This window comes from Vigna angularis, chromosome 5 (assembly GCF_016808095.1).
Source record: "Vigna angularis cultivar LongXiaoDou No.4 chromosome 5, ASM1680809v1, whole genome shotgun sequence".
NCBI classification, from domain to species: Eukaryota; Viridiplantae; Streptophyta; class Magnoliopsida; order Fabales; family Fabaceae; genus Vigna; species Vigna angularis.
In genome coordinates this window covers 32,127,555-32,151,612 of record NC_068974.1, presented here as the reverse complement: position 1 = coordinate 32,151,612, position 24,058 = coordinate 32,127,555, and the positions used below count along the sequence as shown (strand labels likewise).

At 35.4% G+C, this 24,058-nt stretch overlaps 4 protein-coding genes across 5 annotated transcripts; 1 reads left to right on the top strand and 3 right to left on the bottom strand.

Moving 5' to 3' along the window:
• Positions 1-2,684: 2,684 nt before the first annotated feature.
• Positions 2,685-7,739, bottom strand: LOC108339413 (subtilisin-like serine-protease S). Its single transcript, XM_052877381.1, has 11 exons — positions 7,131-7,739; positions 6,690-6,781; positions 6,458-6,555; positions 6,074-6,226; positions 5,889-6,000; positions 4,992-5,532; positions 4,806-4,900; positions 4,442-4,681; positions 4,206-4,324; positions 3,842-4,045; positions 2,685-3,553 (listed from the first exon to the last, which is right to left on the bottom strand). Exons 1-11 carry the CDS (start codon positions 7,212-7,214, stop codon positions 3,006-3,008), a joined length of 2,286 nt encoding a protein of 761 aa, XP_052733341.1. The 5' UTR covers positions 7,215-7,739; the 3' UTR covers positions 2,685-3,005.
• Positions 7,740-8,676: 937 nt separating this feature from the next.
• On the bottom strand, positions 8,677-13,367 carry LOC108340364 (protein SUPPRESSOR OF K(+) TRANSPORT GROWTH DEFECT 1). 2 transcript variants are annotated; one of them, XM_017577700.2, is made up of 8 exons: positions 12,571-13,337; positions 12,351-12,456; positions 10,973-11,171; positions 9,705-9,773; positions 9,550-9,624; positions 9,342-9,440; positions 9,081-9,236; positions 8,677-8,976 (listed from the first exon to the last, which is right to left on the bottom strand). In XM_017577700.2, exons 1-8 carry the CDS (start codon positions 13,040-13,042, stop codon positions 8,851-8,853), a joined length of 1,302 nt encoding a protein of 433 aa, XP_017433189.1. In that variant the 5' UTR covers positions 13,043-13,337; the 3' UTR covers positions 8,677-8,850. The 2 variants fall into 2 exon arrangements, with proteins under 2 accessions (XP_017433189.1, XP_052733392.1); XM_052877432.1 differs by lacking the exons at positions 8,677-8,976; positions 9,081-9,236; positions 9,342-9,440; positions 9,550-9,624; positions 9,705-9,773 and having other exon boundaries at positions 11,065-11,200; positions 12,571-13,367.
• A 3,469-nt stretch (positions 13,368-16,836) lies between these two features.
• On the top strand, positions 16,837-20,029 carry LOC108340365 (uncharacterized). The gene is made up of 5 exons (XM_017577701.2): positions 16,837-17,142; positions 17,373-17,479; positions 18,598-19,102; positions 19,296-19,414; positions 19,593-20,029. The coding sequence occupies exons 1-5, from the start codon at positions 16,855-16,857 to the stop codon at positions 19,789-19,791; spliced, it is 1,218 nt and encodes a 405-aa protein (XP_017433190.1). The 5' UTR covers positions 16,837-16,854; the 3' UTR covers positions 19,792-20,029.
• Positions 20,030-20,230: 201 nt separating this feature from the next.
• On the bottom strand, positions 20,231-23,389 carry LOC108340367 (UDP-D-apiose/UDP-D-xylose synthase 2). The gene is made up of 9 exons (XM_017577702.2): positions 22,993-23,389; positions 22,005-22,097; positions 21,814-21,915; positions 21,411-21,525; positions 21,188-21,321; positions 20,994-21,095; positions 20,816-20,908; positions 20,601-20,736; positions 20,231-20,511 (listed from the first exon to the last, which is right to left on the bottom strand). Exons 1-9 carry the CDS (start codon positions 23,251-23,253, stop codon positions 20,402-20,404), a joined length of 1,146 nt encoding a protein of 381 aa, XP_017433191.2. The 5' UTR covers positions 23,254-23,389; the 3' UTR covers positions 20,231-20,401.
• Positions 23,390-24,058: the final 669 nt, after the last annotated feature.

Below are 24,058 nucleotides of genomic sequence, written 5' to 3'. Positions count from 1 at the left end.
TTTCTCTCTTTATTATGTATTTGTAAGAACATAGTATATTATAGTTTGAACGTGTTTTCTTATATACTTTCTTTTCTCTTTATTATGTATTTATAAGAACATATTATGTTTGTCTTCTTATTCATTCGAAATGGGTATAAATAGTGAAGTTAAATGACTATATTCAACTCTCTGATTTATGCATAGCATAATTACTAGGAACTAATTATAGGAAATCAATTAACTTAATTATAGGAGAATAATTTTGAATTGGGTTAATTACAAAAGAATAATTCATATTTCATAACATGCCTGTCATTGAGCGAGAGATGCACGGATGTTTAGACTGGTCTGAAAATTTTCAAAAGAATCTAATGTAGGCCTTTGATGAAGATATAAGATATTTGGTGACGAGAAGGTACATGAAGAACTCGTGTTTGTTCGCGTGCTACTTTTTCTCAAACAAAATGAATATCTATCTCAATATGTTTTGTATGTTGATATTGCATAGGATTATTTGATATATAAATGACACTAACATTATCATAGTATACCAAAGTAACCTGAGGGAGAGGAAACTGAAGCTTTAAGAGAAGATTGCAGAGCCAACAAGATTCTGAAACAACATTGGCAAGAGATGAAGTTGTCACCAAGAGACACATAGTAACCAAATGTGGAGCATCTAGTGTCAGGACATCTACCCCAATCAACTTTAGTATAAGAAATAAGATTCTCAATCACAAATAGAACTACAAATCATACTAGTATGTGCCTGGTGCATAGGGCATTCATGTGAAGACAAACTTGTTGAACAACGTATGAAATGTTAGGGTAAGTGAAGGTGATATACTATAGGGTGTCAACAAGACTCTAGTACATATTGTGATCCTCATATGGTGTGCCAAAGGATGTATTGAGCTTTTGCTTGGTATTAACCAGAGTAGTAGAAGGATTGCAAGAAATCATGTTAATGCATGCAATGATGTCAGTAACATAGATACTCTGATCGAGGAACAAGCCACTTGCACGTCTTGTCACAACAATGCCAAGAAAATAACTCAAAGGACCAAGATCCTTAATAGCAAATTCAGAGGAAAGGAATGCCATGATATATTTGCAATGGTTATGGGATGAGGTGATGAGAATGATGTCATCAACATAAAGAAGGATGTATGCTATGTTAGAACCACATTGGTAGATGAAGAGGGAGTGATCTGAAACACTATGCTGGAACCCAATGGTAGAAACATAGCCAGCAAAGCGTTGATACCAAGCCTGAGGTGCTTGCTTCAAACCATAAAGAGATTTCCTCAGGCAAGAAACGTGATTAGGGTAAAGGAGATAACGGAAACCAAACGACTGATGCATGTATACAGTCTTATGTAGATCACCATGGAGAAATGCATTCTGAACATTTAATTGATGAATGGGCTAGGATTTGGAGAGAGCAATGGTGAGAATCGTGCGAATGGTCGTTACTTTTACAGCAAGCAATACAAAGACACCCTCTCAATGTATCCTCCTCCCTAACTCCAAATCTACTATAGTAAAACACAAAAAGAACAATCCTCTTTTTGCAACCCCTTTGAGATACCACACTCAAAGTAACTAGAACTCCAAAGTTCTCTTCCTGGCCAGCAGCAACAGGAAACCACAATCTCACAATATTGCAAACTGATTCTGATCCTCCAGCAGTACACCTATCAGTGCAGATTGATCAGACTTTGAAAACTCAGCAACTCTTCAAGAATCCTTGTTTTTATTTCTTTCAAAATGAAATGCTTCTTGATTCTTGGAGAATAGACGCTCTTGCAATTTAAGAACTCAACAAACTTTATCAGATATGAAAGATATTACTCAAAAGTTGTTTAATGCAGAGAACTATGCGTCAATTTATAGAAATAGCAACTCTGACGCAAATTAATCGATTATATTATTAATGTAATCGGTTAAGCAATTAACACTACTGTAACATAATTACATTTAACGCATTTAACAGATTAAGCATAGCATGTAAACGATTAAGCATTTAATGCAAGTCATAGCAATTTATTAAAACTATGTGACACAATGAAACAATCAATTTTATTTGTAATATGCTTCGTGATCCCCTTGAAGATAATTGTTAATTGTATAATGACCTACATTAACATTACAAAAACTAGACAAAGTTTAACCACAATAAACAGTGTGTTTACATAAAACATAATCAGGCTTTGAGAAAGGTTAACCATTGATAAATGCTTTATATAACATTTAGAGCATTTATCTAGCTATTATCTTACTTGAAATTTTGTTTAACCAAATCTGATGTTATTCCAGCCATTAAATAGGATAGGTCTAATATTTTGTTCTTTAACATTACTGTTTTACTTCTATCTCCTTGTTTGTTGTAGATACCACCTATAGCTTTTTCTTGGACTTTGTTTGTGATTGGAAATAATTTCATTATCTTAACTTGAGCTAAACCTGTGAATTGTGTATCTAGGAATAGATCATGGTTTATTGGTCATCTTTTAATCACTGAACTTAAAGTAGATTGCGTTGTTGAATTACAGAAGGAATTGTGGATTATCAATGAAATTTCTTAAATTACTTTTAAGAAATCCATAGTCATCTTTGTGACAAAATTCTGAAGTTAATATGTCTAGACTGTAAGAAGTCGTATACTTTGCTAGTATTGTGCAAGTCTCTTTGGACAAGGATACTTGAACTTTTTATTTTACTACTTGTATGATTTGGTACGCTTGCCAAGAACAGAACAAGGTTTTTGTTAACCATCATGGAAGAACACAATGATATAGTGTCCTTAACCTGTGTAATACAATACTAAATATTTTTACCATGATTCAGAGAGCATATGCACTGATGATCACAGGCAATAGAAGTTGACATTGCTGCCATTGAATCAGACAATATTGGTTTCAGTTGAACCTTTCTTTTCTTGCAGAAATGAAAGCGATATAAATAAATGCATTTTCTTAGGTGTAAACCCAAGAATGATACAGACCAAGAAGCACTCCACATTAAGTAGAGAGTACATTGACACCAATAGGACTCCTAACCCTTTGTTTTCCATTATTCCATGTCAAGGAGCCAAACACAAAGTTTCCGTTGCTTGTTTTGAAAGGGAAGATATTAATCCTGAAAGTTATCTTCTCCCCAGTTTTCCAGAACTTCAATTCTGCTGGAGTAACTATAACCTTCACACCAGATGGATTTTCAATACTTGCAGAATAAACTGTTGGCTCCTGACCATAGTAAGTAACTGTACGATAAACTGATAAACTTCCATTCAAGTTGGACACTCCAATGGAAGGATAGTTGAAGTTATAGGAAGCTTTAAGAGGTTTTTGGCATTGAGTAAGATCCCCAGTGAGGTTTTTAACTTGTGCTGGGCTTGCTCCATTGCTGCACAGAAAATTCAGAACATCTTGGGAATTAAATTCATATACTAATCCCGGATTCAGTGATGCGACTGGGTTAACATGTCCAGATCCATAGTCAAATGGTGTGGTTTGAGTTCCATTTGGTTCTCTTCTTATGAGGTGCTGTGTGTTATCAGTAACTGTTGCTGTAAGATAGGGAACAAAACGGCATTAATTTAAGATGATCAAAGTAACAAACATATATTCTCATGACTTTGGTAGTTGCTAGGAAGTTTTGAAGCATGAAAAATGAATTTGGATTCTCTATTGGGTTTTTTTGTGCTGTGCCTTTAAAATATACTGATGCACACTCATTTTGATGTTTTAAACTATATTAAAAGATTTTTATAGTACCAACGTAAGTGTATTGTTAATGCTCAGCAGAGGACAGCGCCAAAAAACCAGTAGAGAATCTGGACTCATGAAAAACTTACCTGTTGTCATTATTGAAGACATTATGGCTGCAGGACCCCAAGATGGGTGGTGAGATTTAATAATTGCTGCAACTGCAGTTATGTGTGGACAAGACATTGATGTTCCTGAAATGATGTTGTAGTTGACAGGTCGTTGTTCAACTGTGGCATCAGTTCCTACTGGAGACCATGCTGCCAAAATATTCACTCCAGGTCCTGTGATATCTGGCTGCAGAGTTGGATGAGAGCTCACTAATTAGCTTACATGAGTATAGGATCAACCTTCAACACTATGTCCTCTGTATCCTTTCCGAGTCAACAAAAAGGTTAACTAGGAAGAATACGGTGCATGCAGTAGTCTAAATATACAGGAGTCTAAGTAAACTTGCCTTAATAATGTCTGGTGTTATTATATTTGGCCCCATTGAAGAAAAGGCTGCCATTTCTGGTGCTGGTTTGGTACCAACTACAGTTATCGTTGGGTAGATTCTAGCAGTAGGATTCCTGACATTATTAAGCATTAGCGGACGATGTTTTATGGATCAATCTTCTGAAAATGAAGTGTGACTAACTTTGATATTAGAGATCTATTGCTCTATTTGTCAAACTTTTGAAACTCACTTATCTGTCTTTATATATGCTTGGAGATCTTCTACAGCATCCTGACCAATGAGAGTGCTTGGGATGACAAATTGAAAACCAACATCTTTGGCATTATGATCAATAAGTATCATTCCAACACCCCCACCTTTCCTTATTTCTATGGCCTTATCTTGTCTGTTATCACTGAAATTCTCGATTGTACAGATCACAATTTTACCCTTGATTAAGGTAGGATTTAGAGTATTGTTCTTGCAGAAGCTGTTACATGGAGAAATCAAGGAAATAGGATTAAAAGTTCAATCATGTCACTTTAGACAGTCTTGCACTTAAAATCATTTATCAACAACAAAGTTTGTGATCAGCCACATAACAGAGAGAATACCTTGCATTTACTGCTGAAACTCCAGCAGCTGCAGAAGCACTTCCATATACCAAACCATACGGGTGCTCCATTTTTATTGGATTCAAAGAAGAACCCTGATGGAGTTTATAAACCTTTCTTAATTTAGTAACTAAGACTGATATATATTGGTGTTAAAATTTCAAAAGGGTTTGTTATTGACTTCACCTTTAAGACCTTTGAGTTACCAAGGTAGATGTTTGAACTGAACTCCCTGTCTATGGAGCTAGCAGCAACAGTGAGGATCCAAGGAGCAACATTGCATGCAGTACGTGGAAAAACTGAATTTCCAGCTGAAGCAGAAACAAGAACACCCTTTTGAAATGCATGGAATGCTCCTAAACTGACTGCATCTTCGAAGTAAATTGGCTGGGGAGGATTAGGACCAAGAGAAAGAGATAATATATCAACGCCATCATGAATAGCATCATCCACTGCTGAAAGAATATCAGCATCACTGCAAAACCCGAACCAACAGGTCTTGTAGATGGAAAGTCTAGCACTTGGGGCACCACCTCTAGCTGTTCCTTTGGCAATACCAAGTAAGCTGGCATTAGCAACAGTAGACCCTGCTATTGTAGAAGCTGTGTGTGTTCCATGTCCATCACTATCTCGAGCTGACCGGAAAAATATCTTATTGACAACACCGTCTAGAGGACCATTTTCTGCTTCAAACCCTTTTGAATAGAATCGAGCACCGATGGTTTTCCTGAAAAGTCCAAACTCCAGGTGAGTGACATAGTTTGCAAATGACAATCTTCATATATCTATTGCATACCATAAGTTTCTACCATAAACCAGCTATCCAAAAAGTTTAGCCTATTGGGTGAGGGAACATGAATAGGTTGTATGATGAATTTGAACACATTCATTCGTGTAAGAGAATCTTGTTTGTGCTGAAATCTAGTTTTTCTTATTAGAAGAATTAGGTTGGCAAAGATAGAAGTAGAAATCTAGACCATTTTGTCATAGACATCCTAATACTGTTAAGTGAAAAATGTGAATGATTTTACTTTACGCTTTAACAGCTTCAAATGCGTGTTATGATGGATTTTGAGTTCTTACTTGTTGCAATTGGCTAGTGTAAACTTATCACCAGCGACACACTCTCCTTTGAATTTTTTGGGCACGGGACCTAATCCATAATCAGTGAAGCTTTGCGATTCCGGCCAGATTCCTGAAAACCAATGTTGAGTCACTCATTTTTAATCCAAATGACAGAAAAAAAGAGTGCAAAGGGAAGTATTAACCAGAGTCAATGACACCAACAATGACTTCGGATGCAGTGTCCAGTGCTTTAGGATTGTTCCTGTAGATAGTATCCAATCCAAGAAAATCCCAAGAATGTGTGGTGTGGAGTTTATTCATTTTGCTCTCAAAAACTGACACTACCAATTTATGTTCTGAAACACAATTCAAAGCGTTGTTCAGAGCCTGAGCAAGTAACTGGTTGATGAATTCCATATAGAATATGTTTTTTCACTCTGAAACCTTTGCAAATACAATTCCAACATTGGAGCCACATATTCTAAATCGAGAGGCCATTTTCAAAATATTGAATAAGCCCTCATTGTTTCCTTGTCCAATATAGTGGAAAGATGAAGAGAGAAGCATATAACACTGGAATACAATACCTGCTAGTTGAGTGGCTTGCTCAGGTGTAATCATAGCTGAGAAGCCTTGAAAGCTTTTACTGTAATGGTGGATGGTTGCTGCTTTTGCTTCACTCAGGCTGAAAAGTAGAGAGAATGTACACGGGAAATCCATTTTGGCCAAAGTTATTCCTTTTTCAAGTAAATTAAAACTAGGAGAACATTGATAGTTATAATTAATTCCATGAATTTTATCTCAAAATGAGTTGCATGCCTTCCTGTGACTGAAGCTAGTATCTCATGGTTTGCCGTGATCACGGATTCTGAATTAGGGTGTGAATGATCTCCCATGTAAACTATATGATGCTACATCAATGCAAATCCAAAAGTTAGTTTAGTTCTATACAAGTAGTTTAGAGCTTTAACTCAGTTCAGATTCTCTACTGAGTATTTTGGTGTTGTCCTTTGCTGAGTACTAAAAATACACTAATGTTGGTATATTAATTAAATTTCTTTTTAATATATTTTAAAACATCAGAATCAGTATCCAGTATCCATCAGTGTATTTCAAAAACACAGCAGAGAAACAGCACAAAAAAACTCAGCAAAGAATCCAAGTTCTTCTACTATTGTGGCTCAGAGACTGTACATGCATGCAACTAACGTAGACAGCATTGCATGCATACATCAATTCCAAGTGAAATATGCTGCTTACCTTTGGGCTGGATCCATTCACCAAAGTATACCCAATGAAAAGGAGAAGGGTGGAATAGCTTAAAACTTTGGAAAACCCCATCATACACTGAAAGGGTCCAGAATAGAAAGCTGGACTTGGAAATGGTGACTAATTTTATGGTTGGTGATTCGTCCATTTTATAGCCAAAACTGACCAACTCAATCAGTTGCCGGCTTTATATTTTTCTATTTATTACTTGGTGTATAATTGGGATTCTTTAGAAAGTAAAATGACATTCACAAAAGGAGATAAGATGAATATATATTTAACGAACTAACGGCATTTGGACGAATTATAACCAACAATGATTGGATTCAAACTTGTACCATTCACAGCTACATTACAGAGAACTAACACAAATTGTCCAATATTTAAAACATAAAAGGACGACGGGTCTTCCCTTTGTCTGAACCTGAGTGTTATTGCCAACCACAGATGGCATATGCTCACCCAGATACCAAAAGCTACAGTGTATTTGAGTCTTTCAGAAGAAAAAACCTTTAGTTCATCACTACATGCTTCTTCCTAAGATGCTCCGTTATTCAATTTTTTTCTGCTATAGGTGTTTGAGTTAAATCAGATTTTGAAAAATATAAAATCCAAAACAATCTATTTTCATTGGTTTAGATTGATTTGAAGTTTTCAAAAGAAAAATGCAAAATCCAAATCAAACCGGTTCAATAAAAATGGATTCGTTTAATTTGGAATCATTTAATTGTGGGTAAATACACAAAATTTTGTTGAGATAAATATAGTTTTGTCCAAAAATTCACACACAGTTCTATTATTAAGAAAAATAAACTACTTTTATGATGTTTATTTGACTTCCATAAGATAAACAATTAAGAAAAATTATAAAAGTTTATATATTTAAATCAGAAAATAGTTAATAGTAAAAAAACGTGAAGCACTAAAAATCTGAACATGCTTTCTAAAAATTTTATGTTTCGCATACCAAGTAGAATGATTGAATCCTTCTAGTGTGGTTTTTCTTACTTTGCATCTACATCATAATTGTCCCTGTTCTTTTGAAAAGGATATGACAAACCATTTTGATTTTATATGTCCATTTGGCAGATCACCTCCCTCACACTAAGAACTGACAGTAACCAGACAGCTTACATGTTACTTCAAATCATCAATTGGCCGTCCCGAAGATTCAAATAAACAGGTTAATTAAAAGCTATCTGTTTCTGTTGATGACTTCGAACTATATCAGGAAACCGATGCCTTACAAGTCCATAAATGACCTTACCAGGAATATTTTCATATCGATGAATCACATCTTATACAATTTACATGCTCTTTTAGGTAATTTGAAGTGTAAACTAATCTCACAACTGATTGAAAACTATATTTTATGGTTAATGACAGTTTCTTAGAAAGTATCGAAACTATGTCTGTTACAGCTTGGTGAAGCACAACAGCCAAAATTCTCAACCCCCTTAGAATTTGAGAAAAAACACTCAAACCTGAGAAACCCTAAAATTTGTTAATCCTCCATTGAAATGCAGACAAACATGAGTAACCGGTACCACATATTCACATGAAATTTATTTTTCTGAGAATTTCAGACCGTTTTTATACACAATTTATGAGAAGTAGAATTATGCACTTCACTTGATCCAATAGTTCTGTAAATTACAAATAATAACACGTTTAAACTAGTGCAGATAGTCGAAGGAGAATTCCGTCAGAATTATCCTTCCTCTCCGAACTCCTTTGTGAATCTCTCATGAACATTGAGGTCGGCCTTGCTTACAGTGGGTCTTTGTCTAGCAAGTACTTTGTCAAAATCTGTCCTCGATATAGGTGGTGGCAGGATCTGTGGAACAGACAGGAACATAGAAATTATTACTCTTCAATAATGAGTAAGAAAATGAAATTCTGGAGTCCTACTGTCATCAAAATCTGCATCAGCTTGAATACCTGTGAAGCAAGTCCTTTCGCAGCAAGCTCCTGCATTGTAATTTGTATTGCACTCTGTTGCTTTGGTCCACATGGAATCCACATGCCCTCAGGATTCTTAAAGAAAAACATGGCATCTTGGGTTTTGCGAACAGGTTCAAATAAAACATCTTTGACCTGTAGAACAGGCAAAATCACATCTGCCTTAAAATTCATATAATTATAAAAATTATCATCGTAACCAGGTATTTCACAAGTATTTTTCATAGAAGTTCAACTTACACAGACAGCTATATCTGAACCTGAAAACCCCTCTGTCCTGCGGGCCAAATGTTCAAAATCACTTTCTGTCAAACTATGGGGAGTATCTCCAAGGTGCACCTGTTCAATTTATCAACCAAGAAAAAGACATAGTAAGACCGTTTGCTAGGTTCACAATACATAATAAGACCAATCCTTCAATGAATATCATGGTGTATATTGCCCACACCTTGAACATGTGCTGGCGAGCCTTCAAATCTGGTAGGGGTATGTATATTCGCTTATCAAAACGTCGCCTTATTGCCTACAATAACAACTTGATTAATATAAATAGTATCATCCCGTTGACTCAATAAGAACTAGTAACCAGAACTCTTTTTTTACCTGGTCTAGAGCATAAGGTGTATTTGTAGCCGCTAGAACCAGAACTTTCTGATCATTGTGTCCTACACCCTACATCGTAAAATGGAAAACCTACATTATGATGGAAACCTTGAATCTTCTGAATTAGAACAATTAAGGATGCATAATAACATTAATTACAGGGGGAGAGGATAGTTCGAACACCTTTTTTTTGAAAACAAAAAACAACGTTACTAGCTAGTGTGTTCAGCCTAATAAATAAAATCCTAAATACGACGAGACTTGAGTCATTAATCAAAAAGTGCACGCAACTTTCATATGTCTAAAAATCATCCAATATGTCACTTTAAAGATTCTTTTATAGTTAAAAAAAAGGAATAATACTATAACCAAATCTAGGCTTGGCCAGTCAAGTGATCATGGGATGCCAAAAAAAAAACTGCAAATGTTCAAACAATTAAAATATTGAATAATTTATGTCAAGAGTCACAATTTCTGGAAACAAGGAAATACAAAAAAAAAAGAATATAATAGATGTAGATATAAGGCAATTTGCACAATGATGGAATACTATAAGAAATTTGTAGAATATATCAAGTATAACAATTGTTTGTATTATAATTTATGAGTTCAAGTGGCAAGGAAACGGAGAAAGAGAATAAAGACAATGATATTCTTAAATTGATACGGTAGAAAATCTAATATAACAGACCTTTCTATGATAAAACATGAATCACACAATTTCATTCAACTCAATTGAAGACCAAAATATTATCCGTGATATGATTCTTCTTAAAAACTTCCTCTTCTCTTCTTCTTGGTTACTCTTTCTCCCTTTTCACTGGATTAAGAACCATGTAATTTACTCTCTGCACTAGTCCTAGCTATTATAAAAGAATAATTATTAAAAGAAATAGGACTAGTATAGTTAGTATTACTCCAGCTAATATGAAAAGGCTACTAACCAAAAGAAGTGACAAATTAAGATTCTAAGATTTTCCCAAATATTCTATAAGACACAAATGAGATATTTTACAGACATCCCAACAACAAAAGGTAAGGTGCCAGATAGCTCTAGATGGTTTATTATAGGAAACAATAAAGACCCAAACTATTGACAAGGAGATGAAACTTAATTAATCCAACCCTGTTCTTCAAATAAAGTAAGGATAATTCATCAACATCCTAAACCAGTATACAAGTTCCGCATACTGCAATTCAGATGTAAACTAAAAAATATTGATCTAATCAAGATATCCCATACAAACTTGGCACCATAAATTTATTACCTGCATCTGCACCAGAACTTCAGTTTTAATTCGTCTTGAAGCCTCACTCTCATTACCCTCGCCACGCTGACCACACAGAGAATCTATTTCATCAATGAATATGATAGAAGGTGCACTTTCACGAGCCATTTCAAAAAGATTTGAAACCAACTTTTCACTTTCACCCATCCACTTTGAAACCAGGTCTGATGAAGAAACACTGGAGAAGAACTTAAAAGTTAAAAAATGCTGCAAAAAAAAGGCCCACCTAAGCACTCACGTTTACAACCTTATTTTTCCATACAAAATCACTTTGAAGACAGAAGCGTTTGATTTGCATGCACAAGCACAAGGAATTAAATCAATCATAATCATGAATATGTGGAAAGAAACGTCACTCAGATTGAAAATTTTAACAATAACAATGTTGATGATGATGTGAAATCATCCATTAGAACACACATTCATCTACCAAACTTAGAATGTTTCAATTCACATTGGATAATCCAGAATTTGTTAAAAGGTAGAGTAATAGCATAAGGAATCTACGAAAATAAAAGTTGAAAAGAGGAACAAAACAGACAAATAAACAATAATGTAACTTCACTAAAGGAAAGAAAAATTGCAATACCCACTCTCTAATTCCGAGAGAACAATAACACTTGGAAATGGAGAAAACAACTAGTAGGAGAACCTTAAAAGCAGAAATTGTTTTTTTCCTCTCTTAATTTTTTTCCCAAGCATTGAGACAATAAAAAAGAAAAGGGAGTGATTTTGATGTCTTACTATGACAACACGATGTTCCATTTGTTACAAGGAAAGTGAGAACCAAAGTAAATTTTCTTCAATGTTGGACTTCTCTTCTCACAAAATCATGTTGAAATTTTAACTAATTAAAAATTTAACATTAATGTTGGTATTTTGAATCTAGAATTGCTTGAGTTTAAGTGGCTTCAGCTAAATGCATTGAATTACCAAGTGTGTTTGGATTTACGATGACAAACTTGATAGTTTAATGAATTGATTGTGGTTAAAATTGATTGTGAAGTGGAGATTTTCATTATAAAAGCAGGTTAGTATTATCAAAACTTAGTATAATTTTTTTAACCAAATGCGAAAACTATCAAAATTTGTTTCAACTCATGACCAACTCTATATTCCTCAACGTGAAACTAAACCCACAAAATTAATCTAAAATCACATCAACTGGTGGTATCTCAACATGAATGTGGAAAACGCATCTAAAACCAAGATGAAACCGAACAAACACAAAGTTCAGTCCGTAACTTGCTTTTAACACAAAAACATCTAAATCGCATCACTCCAAAATCAATTTTGCAAAACCTCACCCAGACACATATTTAATCAAGTTTAAACAACAGAAAATTAAAAACTCCACCTGAAGAACGTAGAATCAGCTTCTGTTGCAACAGCCTTGGCCAAATACGATTTACCCGTCCCCGGTGGTCCGTACAACAAAAACGCTCTCCAAGGTCGTCGTTTACCTGAACCAACCAAACCATCCACCAAACAGCAGAAAATTAAAACTTCAGGTTTCAGGTTACAACGTCATCCTTCCTTCAATCGCACAATCAAAAACAAAAAAGTCAAAACCTCACCGGTGAAAAACTGAGGAAACTTCACGGGCAAGATAACCGCTTCCTGCAGAGCCTGTTTGGCGCTCTCCAGCCCCGCCACGTCGTTCCACTTCACGTCGGGCTTTTCTCTAACGATGGCAGAGTTGAGCCCAGCCCGGAGCTTGGTCTGTTCAGGATCCTCCCCGTCGCCGCCCGCGCCGTCCTTGGGCTTGGTCTTGGGCCTGGTAGCGACGGCAGCATCCCCGGAGGAAGGTGGGCCGCTGGGCCCATCGTCGAGGACGGCCCGGATCTCCTCGGCCCGACGCAGGTACTCCGTGAATTTCTGCGTGATGGCCTCCTTGATCTTAGGGTTCTTCTCATACTTGAGGTGCGTTTTGAAGTACTCCAACGCGTTCATGTAAAGTTGGAACGCTCTCGCGTAATTACCTTTGTTGTCTTCCTCCACCGCTTGCTTCACGTACTCTATTGCTTGCTCTTTGAAATTGCTATACATCTTATTTTTCTTCTTGTTCTGTGATTTTCTTTCCTTTTGGGGATTCGTCAAGGATCTGATGAAGAAGAAGAACGAAGACGATGATGAAGAAAAGGATGCGCGTGGAAAGCCTTTGGGTTGGTTGGGCGAGTCAGAGAAGGTTCTTCCGTGGAACCTTCCTTCTCAGGGAATCGAATTTCGTGAATTCCCGGGTTTATATATATTCGTGAATTGGAATCCTACGATGAAGATCGAACGGTGTCTGTTTCGGATGCGTATTTTGGGTTGGATTCATTGGCACGAAACAAGAACTGTACGATCCTTATTCAACGGCTCTTATTGTCTCTGTGTGTGATTGCGTGAGTAGGGAGAGTTCAGGGAACCCGCTCTCGCTGCATTGCGTTTCATTTTGTATTTTTTTTTAAGGGAACTGGTTTATTATACATTGATAATCTTTTGGTTTCGTTATGTAATTTATGTATTTTTAAAACAAATTTAATTAAATTTATTGTTAGTTGAATATTTAGTTATAACTTTTTCCAATTTTCTAACTTTCTTTTCTCTCTCATCTGAAAATGATACATTCTCTCTCCTATGAACACTATGTTCCCACATTTCCCTCTATTCTATTAAAGTTCTACATCCTACAAGTTCCAAATTAAAGTCTAGCTTTCTAAAGCTTCATCCTAGATCAATCAACACCCTTAATTATTCATGTAACCAAAATATTTTTATTTCTTAATTGATATAGATGAATGAAAAATAAAACTTCCTCCAAAATTAAGAAAATGAGAAAAAGATAAAAAAATTTACAGATTAGTGTAACATCCCAAAAATACAGTATAAAACCATACCATAGAATATTCACAGTTAACAATATTACAGTTCAGTTCTGGAAAAGAATAAGTACGTTTAAGGCCGAACGGCCTTACAACAATACTTCAGAATTTAAACCTTACAAAACGATGGTCTAGATCGAACGGTTTCAAATACTAAGCTTACACCGATCAGTTATACAAAATAGAATCAATTCTAATGACTGAACGGTACTATGGTTCGACTTTCACTTCCACATCTTGCAGAGCCTCTTCCAGTAGACACTCTTCTCCTTCTGCTCACATCTACAAGATGATCATTGCAACAGGAAATGACGGCTGAATGGACAAAATCGACATGACAGGAAATAGAGTAAGCTCATGTAATTTAATTAATTCAGTAAAACATATATTTCACATAAATCTAATATACATCACTAATTCAATCATGCAGTCATCCAATCATACATTTTCAACTATAATTATACGTCAATACATGCAATGATCGACCACTTTACTCTAACTGTTTGGACTGTATGAATTTTGTGTAGCTACGACGTTTTTGCACCCGTGTGATGTAATAGGTGGGATACCCTCAACAGCTGCCACCCAAGGTTAGTCCGTTCTGTCCAAGTTCACCTTATGGTCTAGGACCTCCTGCCATTCCCACACATGAGTTACTCTTCTCCACGTGAGAATGAACAATCACGGAATATCAGAATAAACGCTAGCTAAGCTTTGTCCACATTCATACTTTACCATTCCAATACCATTCATGAGATATTCGTCCTTGGAATTCTCTTTTACATCCATATTACTTAATTCATATCACTCTTCAATATCCTCATACTTAACTCTCAATTCAATCAAACAGAATGATAAAATAAAATGCTAATCATGAACAAGGCCGAATGGAATAACACTCCTTATCGACTAACATGACCAAACGCTATTTACCAAGTTAACCACTTCATTGACCCGACTCCTAATAGTTTAAACCGAACACTACGAAACCTAGGCCGAATACTAATATTCTAGACCGAACACCATTTATTTAGGCAAAATACTGTTTGACGCCGAATACCAGTAGCAGACTGAATACTATGAAGAAATCGAGAACTAGTATGATACCTAGCATTGAAGAGACCGAACACTCTAGCTAATATATATATATATATATATATATATAAAGCCGACCACGAAAAACAATCTAACATCTATTCACATACTGAAAACAATTATAATATTGATTACTTCACTTATTTGAATACCCTGAATAGGCTGATGACTAAGTAGAAATAGAAGGCTAAACTTAAACTAAGTATTAGTGTTCAAACCTACCAATAGAAGACCGAACGGTCATTAACTGAATTCTATTCAGAAGGAGAACACAGTTAAGACTGAACACACCAAAGGAAAACCGAACGGTCACGAATGACTCTCGGTTACAATTTACAGAATTCTGCAGATTATTGCAGACTTAAGATCAAACCCTATTTCTACCCAGTTCATATCTTTTTATCAAGCATCAATACATCCAAACAACCATGCAATATTTCAACATAAACCAAATCATCAAACATAACATCATCTCAACAAGTAAAAATCATAAAACGAGAATCACAATTAAATTTCAAGCTTCCCTTACCTTTTTAACAACAAAGCTACTTAATCAACAGCAGAATATGTCCACCAAACACCGACCTTTCTATAATGCCTATAACCCACTGAATAATAAGGAAAGATCAATAAAAAGACCATAATATGATTAGGATTTGGTGAGAATGAAGCTGATGAACACATGCAACCATAACTTTGGCTTGCATGTGCCCGAAACCAGTTTTTCTTAAAAAGAGAAGGAACTTACCAGCTCATAATCACAAATTGATCGGTGCAAAGTGAAGTCCTTGACACCAAGAGTACTCAGGTGTTGCCTGATTGATGATTGGAAGAAGAAAATATAAGAGTTTGTAGAGAAAAGAAGAAGAAATTTAGAGAGAAGCTAGAGAGAAGGAGGAGAAAATGAGATTTTCATAAAATTGGAGAAGAGATGGTGCATGCAGAAAGTGGAGCGTGATTTGAAATTTTTCTTTAAATACAACTGTCAAAACCGAACGATCCACTCTGTTGCTCACACCTGTTTTTCACTTTCTGAAATTTCAAATTCCCTGCCCAACCCCTGGCTTCCACTATCACTACTGTATTTAAGGATTCTAACACTGCACCAACACCTTGCTATCATTACCGCCTGGACAATTAGACATCCAACTCGTAATCGCAACGACCCAACTGCAAGAGCGGAGCTCTACCAACTGAGCTATATCCCCCCGAGCCGAGTGAAGCATGCATGAAGGAGTCAAGTCAGTTTTCTATTCTTTTCCTTGACGCAGCTGGGCCATCTTGGACTTGAACCAGAGACCTCGCCCGTGAAGTAAATCATCGCACCTACAATCCAAGCAATTGGGAGAGAATCAATAGATTCCTTTTCGGGAGCGATTCATCCTTCCCAACGCAGCATACAACTATTCGTTGTACTGCGCTCTCCAAGTATGCTTGTTCCCCCTTCTTCTTTACCATGGCAAGTATTTGTGAAATAACTCCGATGATCACTATTGAATTTAAGAGTTCTTACAGTTAGGTTCATAGAAATATAAATTTTAAATTAAATAAAAAATAAATTGTTTGAAAAAAACATTTTCATTTAATTTAAATTTTACTTTTTTATATCTTAATTAAATAGCGGTGAACCTTACATTTTATTTATTTATTTAAGATTAAGCACTCTTCTTAATAAGATTTTGATTAAAGAAATAAGAAAAAATCGTATAGAAACATTTTTAGTCTTTACAAAAGTAATTTAAAATGCTAAACATAAATAATTATATTAATCAATATTTGAAAAGGAAGACTTTATGATTTTCTTCTTTTTGTGATGACGATGAAGAAGAAAATTTAAACCAGTGGAATAGAAAATAATTGAAGAAAATAAAACTATTACTGTTTACATCCATATAAATTATGACGTTACAAACAGTTGGGGTTTCACTTTTCGGCGGCGAAATGGGTAAACGAGAAAAGCAGAAGCAGAAGCATGAGAGGCGTAACCGTGGAAGAAACTCCTTCAGCTATCTTCAAGAAGACCAAGATTTTGATGACACTCCAAGACTCTCACCTTCCGGTGAAGAACCTGTTGATGACAGCAATGCGGAAGAAGAAGAAGATGATGCTGACGAAGCAACAATAAGTCACGAAAACCAATCACACGATATGCCTTCAAAGTTCTTCCTTTATCAACAATCTGTACAGGTTTGTGTTCCCATCTTAAAAAAATTGGATCTTTGTCAATGGACATATGCTTGGTTTAGCTGGTTGTTGGGATGGATGATGAAATGTGCAAGATTCAAAATTGTTAGTTTTTGTGTGTTTCTGGGTGAGTTCACTAGCAGTCAAATTTATGGGTTATTGTGTAACTTTTTGTGTTGATTGAGAAGTTAATAATGTGACTTGGCGAATCATGTTTTTTTGTGTTTGTACAGTCTCCTAAAGGAGACATAAGTTATATGCAAAAGTTCTTTCTCATGTACGTGGGTGGAAGGGTAGCCCTTCATCTTCAAGAAGATTTCTGTGGTACTGCGTTTCTTAGGTACATCCTCCCTTATTCATGCCTCTTTTAAGTTATTGATACTCTCATGGATATCCTAAATTGTTATCTCTTTTGATGAATTGAAGGAGCAAACTCTTGTTAGTTCTTGAGATTGTTACCATCACATTTTCAGGTCCCTCACATTACGAATTCCTCCCTTTGGTATCTGACTTTACAAATATTTAATCTTTAGTGAGTGTGCTTGGAACTGTGTTACGGATTCATACTAGGGTGCCATGACAGTGGAATGTACAGTGTTCTTTTCTACTTCATTTTGTACTGAAAAATAAGAGTAAAAGGAATGGCATTTTACGAAATTCAAGAACCAGAGTAAGAATTTTGTTAGTCAGATCCAAAGTGGTCAACATTCACAATGTTAAGTACTGCAATGGGGTTTTGATCTAGGTTTAAGACTTGAATTTGTCTATTCGATATTAACATGTTTGGAGAAAGACAATGTTCATATTACTAATATTACAGGCAAACTCAATTGGTAATGATCATTTGCCGTATATTACCACGAGTTTGTGTAAATTATGCTCTTTTGGTATTTATGTGCTAATAAAATTCTTATCTGGTTTCTATTCCTATACGCCCAAAAAATCTTACGTCTATTAAGAGTTGATATTGATGGTAGTTAATATATGTCTCCCTCCCTTAACCCATTGAGATGCTTTTTAAGAACAAAATCACGAAAGAGACTCTAAATTCTAAAACGAACAATATTTTTGATGTGGTGATTTCACCCTAGTGAATCTTAGAGAACACTTGAAACCATACAGTTGTCAGTGTTGGACATGGAGACTTGGCATTAAAGAGTAGCTTCATGGATGGTGGTATCCTACAGTCAGAGCTGATTCATATATTACTCTAAATGCCATATTAGTAAAATCTATTTCAAACTGGTGCTTTAATTCATTTAGTGCATGTCTGGAACTGTGTTTAGTGAGGGAAAGACACAAGTTCAATTTATGCTACATATTGTAGCTTCTGCATCATTGCTTATGTGGTTTTGTAGTGCAGTTCCTAACACTGTTAATCCTTTCCTCTTTTTGATGTCTCACTATATTTTTTGTCAGACCAAGCCTACTTACCTGGCTGTGATTTATGTTTATCAGTACAGAATGGCTCCGCAGTGATTCAAGAAGAACAGCAATAGGATTAGATTTGGATAATGAAGCACTTAATTGGTGCATGGAAAACAACGTACCTTCACTTGGAGCTGATGGATTTTCAAGAATATCCCTCTTTCATGGGAATGTCCTACAGCCTCTTGAGTCTGAGCTTGTGAACAAGGATCCTGAGAAGCTGGTAAGCAACATTTCATTGGCACAGAATGAAGAAAATATGCAGGCTGGTGTGCTGGAATCTGATGATCCAACAGGCTCTCTTGCTGAAGATTATAAGTTTACTAAGAGAAACATAATATTACCTGGAAGAGATATTGTGTGTGCTTTTAACTACAGCTGCTGTTGTCTACATAAACGAGCAGACCTGGTTTTGTATTTCAAGCATGCTCGTGATGCCTTGTCAACTAAAGGTGGAATTTTTGTGATGGATTTATATGGGGGTACATCTTCAGAGCACAAGTTGAGGCTTCAAAGAAGATTTCCTAATTTTACGGTATAATATTATTGACATTAATTTTGTAACAATTCATTAGACTAACATGATGATGTTGCCACAATCTGTCATTATAGTGCATGAAAACAAGTATATTCTTACTGAATTTCTTTGACCATCAAATGTTGAAGTTGTGAATATTCTCCTTGAAATATTATTATGTATAATATGGACTTTGTAATCAAATCTGTAGTATGTATGGGAGCAAGCTGAATTTGATATCATTCAACGGAAGACAAGGATTAGCCTCCATTTCCATTTGAAGAAGGAACAAAGAAAACTTCGTCATGCATTTTCATACAGCTGGCGGTTGTAAGTTCTATTCTTATTTTTTTCCACCTTCAATTTGAAAAAAAATGATTTTCCGTTTTTTAGGTGAAAATTATGCTCAATACTTCTCATTATTGAAGTTTATTCCTGGTCTGATTGTTATTTCTGGTCATTTCAACATCATAAGAGGTGTGATTGATCCTTTGTAATTTTTATACAGGTGGACGTTGCCTGAGATTAAGGATTGCCTGGAAGAGGCTGGATTTCGATCTGTTCATTTTTGGGTTCGAGAGATGCCAGACAGCTCGGAAATTATGAGGACAGAGGGATTTGGTGCGGGAAAGAATGTAAAATATGAAGAGGCAACAAGTTTTCAGCAACAAGATTCTTGGAATGCTTACATAGTAGGTGTTTTATGATATCATCTTAGAAATGGTAGTTTTCTGTTAGACTAATTTTGTCGTAACTAGACAAGCTTACTCCTTTCCTTATGAAGCGTAACAATTCTATTCATCTTAAAGAATAATAGAATTGGGTTGAGGTTAGGAAGCCTAACAAAGAAATTTCAAGGTGCTTTCCTGTCATGTTTGGTATGAAATTTCATCAAGGGACCATGAGTTTATTGGTTCAATCAATGCATGAACATTCATTGATCAAGACTGGGTGTCACTGAACACTTACTATACTAACTCTACGTCTTGCCATATTAGCATACATGTATGCTGGCGGTAGAACAGTTAAGAGAGATGTCGTATGCAGTTCAATGTAAATGTGTGAAATGATTAGAAATAATGTCTCAACTCTAACTTTTATATCGGTGTGTGCATAACAAAATTTGGACAAAAGAAGTAATTGAAGTGTCAGCCCAAGAATAGGGAGTGAAAATGAAGTGTCATTGAAAATCCTATAGATATACACTTGATTTGTGGTTTATACCTCACAATTAGTGTAGCATGTACATTTTTCTGCCTCTCATAGCAGTGGCGTGTTTACATAAAAAGTAAACTGAATCTCCAAAAAAACTTGTAGTCAATTTGACGGTTTTGAAAGTTCTCTCTCGATGGCACGAGAGTATGTCCGGTGTTGATATTGGAGGGTAACATCCAACAGTTCATCGAGAGGTGTCCTTGGTTTCCAAGCTGAAACCCAGAAGAATACATTTTAAGATGAATGTTCAGATTCTGTTTAATAATAATACACAGGGCTTAACAGAGTATTGATTGAATACCAAGCTGCCTGGTGATAAATGTCATGTCAGGGATGCGCCTATCACTGTCATCATAGCCTTTCCCATAGAAATCTTCTGCACTCACGTTTACAGTGGACATACTAGAAGCAGGTGCACCAGACACCTTTGCATAAGCCTTAATTTGAAACAAAATGAGTATATTTACAGACCGAGTATAGAAGGTAGAACTGTTAGAATTTAAGCTTTGGGGCTACCTTTATCATAAGCGCAGCCAGTTCCTTCACAGATACTTCATTGTCTGGGTTTCCCACATTAAATATATACCCATTTGCTCTCTCAGGGTTGTCCTGTGTCATGTTGGCATGTACATTAGTCCAAGCTCATACAGCAACATGGGTGATGGAAGTTCAATTTTGAACTATCTGAACTTACAATCATTAACGCAACAGCATCGATTGCATCCTTAATGTAGAGAAAGGTTCTCTGTGATTTCCCACCGTCAACAAGTTTAAGAGGCTCCCCACGCAGGAGACTCTGGAACAACAAGCATTATGAAACAAAGTAGTTTATTAAGATCATGATTCATAGAGACATTTGCAGATAAGAAAACGGGCTAGCTGATTTACATTACTGAAGCAAGCTAAGACTCGTGGGACACCGTCACTTGGGCCATCAACACCAGGAATGAAATCCATTCTTGGGCCAATCCAGTTATAAGGTCTCACAATGGTGAAATCGAGGCCATTCTCCGCGTACTCGGCTATGGGTTAGTACTGAGAGTAAGTTAAGGGGAAAGAAAATTTAATCATAACTATCATCAACTAAAGACGAATCCAGGTCATCGTGTACCATATATTAGCCTGTCTGTCATTTGCTTTGCACAGGCATAAGACCATCTCTGCTTGCTGATTGGACCAAAAATACAAGGACTCTCATCTTCCTTGAGAATGAAATATTTGGGGTCCTGCATCATGCAAATTCATCTTAATTCTAAAAATGATGATACTGTGAAAATAAGTCAATTAATCTCATAATTTTATTGATAAATTCTTAAAAACAGTTTAATGCTTGTATATTATCAACAAAATCACATGAACTGAAAATGAAAAATGAAACAAACACCGTAAGGACTAACTTTGAAAACTAACTCCTAATTTTACACCTTGTTATGAAGCGAGGTGGATATTCATTTATATAAAGAATAAGCGTATGAATTTGCATTCTATCGAGGTGCACAAACATAAGGAGATACCTTTCGAAATTCCTCTGGGAGAAAGCTTCCTATAGTCTTCCCGTAAATCTCACACGTAGAAAAATGGATCAAACGTTTCTTGTTTTCAGTGCAATACTTAATCTGCATCACATGAACCCAATTACATACATATATGCACACAAACTTGAAGAGATCCCGTTTCAAGAAAAGACCCGATCTTCTAAACCCACCACCGGAATCGAATCAACGAAGTTGCTATAGATGGTCTCCAAAGGGCGTGTGTTGTAATCAGCCGGCGTGCAAATTGCAGCAAGATTGATCGTCTACAGCAAACAAAAACTCAATCTCAAATAAAAATGACAAATCATCAATCCAACCAGGTTTTAGTTAGCTGTCAATTGCTACCACAGTGCCACAACTATTGAAACTACACGTACACATTGGTTCATAAATTTTTACAATCATTAGCGTAGTGTAACCATATTTCCAGCTGCAACATTAGCTTCTTTTGTAATTTGAAATGGCATTGACAATCCACGCATCTTTTCATAACACAGAATTGTGACATAACAACATGAGTGATTAAAGTTTCAAGAACAAATGTTCAAGGAAAATTCAAGAGGACGACCCAATTACAATTTACTGACCACATTTGTTCCTAATTTTCCACAAACTCAGGAATTGCGATGAAATTGCTACCGCAATAAACAATTATAGTCCCAAAGTCAATACTTTAGTCAACTACACCTATTATTCATTATTGACCACTATTTACAACAGTGCCACAAATTAAAACTGTGACTACAATGAATAAACTTTAATTTTCCTTGATATATTACATGCGACGGTTTTTAAACTTTAGCCGGAATCACTTTTGAGACACAATTTCATTACATTTCTTGATATTACAAAAATCGAACATGCTCACAATTGGAGATACACATGTATTTACATCGACACAACATTTTTTAAACATTTTGGATGAACTTGGCTATCTGTGGAACAGGAGTTAAAAACTAGTTCTCGAAATATATATACCTGAGAATCAACCATATATCTTATCGTATTGATAGATTATTTAAAATGTTAGCTATATATGTAATATTTTTAACAGGCTAATAATTTTATCACATTTCAAACCATAAGAACATTTAGCCAGCGGAATAAGAGTATTCAAAATGTGAAGAAAAGCACGGAAGGAAAGTGAAGAATACTTACGAGATCGGAAGATTTGATGAGTGTTTCGAGTCGGGAATCGCTCTTGATGTTGAGTTGGTGAAACTCGATGCGGTGCGCCCAGGGAAGGGACCTGTCGAGGAGGTGGTCGATTTTCTCCGAGGAGACGTCCACCACTACGGCCTTGTGATTGGTTTCCGCCACGAGCTTCTCGCAGAGGTGCGATCCAATGAAGCCGCCGCCACCAATCATGCATATTGACATCATCGGGATCGATTTGCCGTCCAGGTTCAATCGTGCCATTGCAGCAACCAAATTTTGTGCAGTTGAGTGAGGAGAAGCAATTGCAGAGAGAAAGAGAAAGAGAAAGAGGGTGTTTCAGTTATAACTGGTTTTTGAAAGATAGAAGAATGAAGGAACTGAGAAAGCGGTGGCAGTGTTGTAAATAATCCCTAGATTTCTGTTGAGAACGGTACTTAGTCTTTCTTATTTCCCATGCAATTTTTATAATCATTTATAATTAATAATGTATTTCAAAATTTAAATATTTTTCATTTTTAATAAAAACTACCTGTATGAACATTTATTTATAGGATTCTCCTTTTTGTATTTATATTTATTTTTTAATTTTACTCTTTAAATATTATTTTAAAATTAAAATAATTATTTTATCAAATTTATTTTTTAAGTAACTATTTTTTTTTAAAATTAATTATTCTTTTTATTTGACCTTTTCCAAAACTTAACTATTTTTAATTATAAACCTACATATAAAATAAATAAAAATTATTTATATTTAATTTTATTATAATAATAATTTTATTATCTTTTATTATATAAGAAAAAGGATGAATACACACTTAACGTATGTGTTTTCAGTGGTAATAAATAGTTCAATTTGTGTTAAGATTATTCTAAATAATAAATCTTTTAAACATTCAACATAAACAAATGTATTTATACGGAAGAGACGATTTTATATTAATTTATATGTTAAATCAAACACGAAAATTCCTAATATTGAATATTAGACAAAATGTTTTAAAATATTATTTATCAAGAAATGAATAAGATGAGGAAGAACTGATACACTTGCAGTATCAACCAA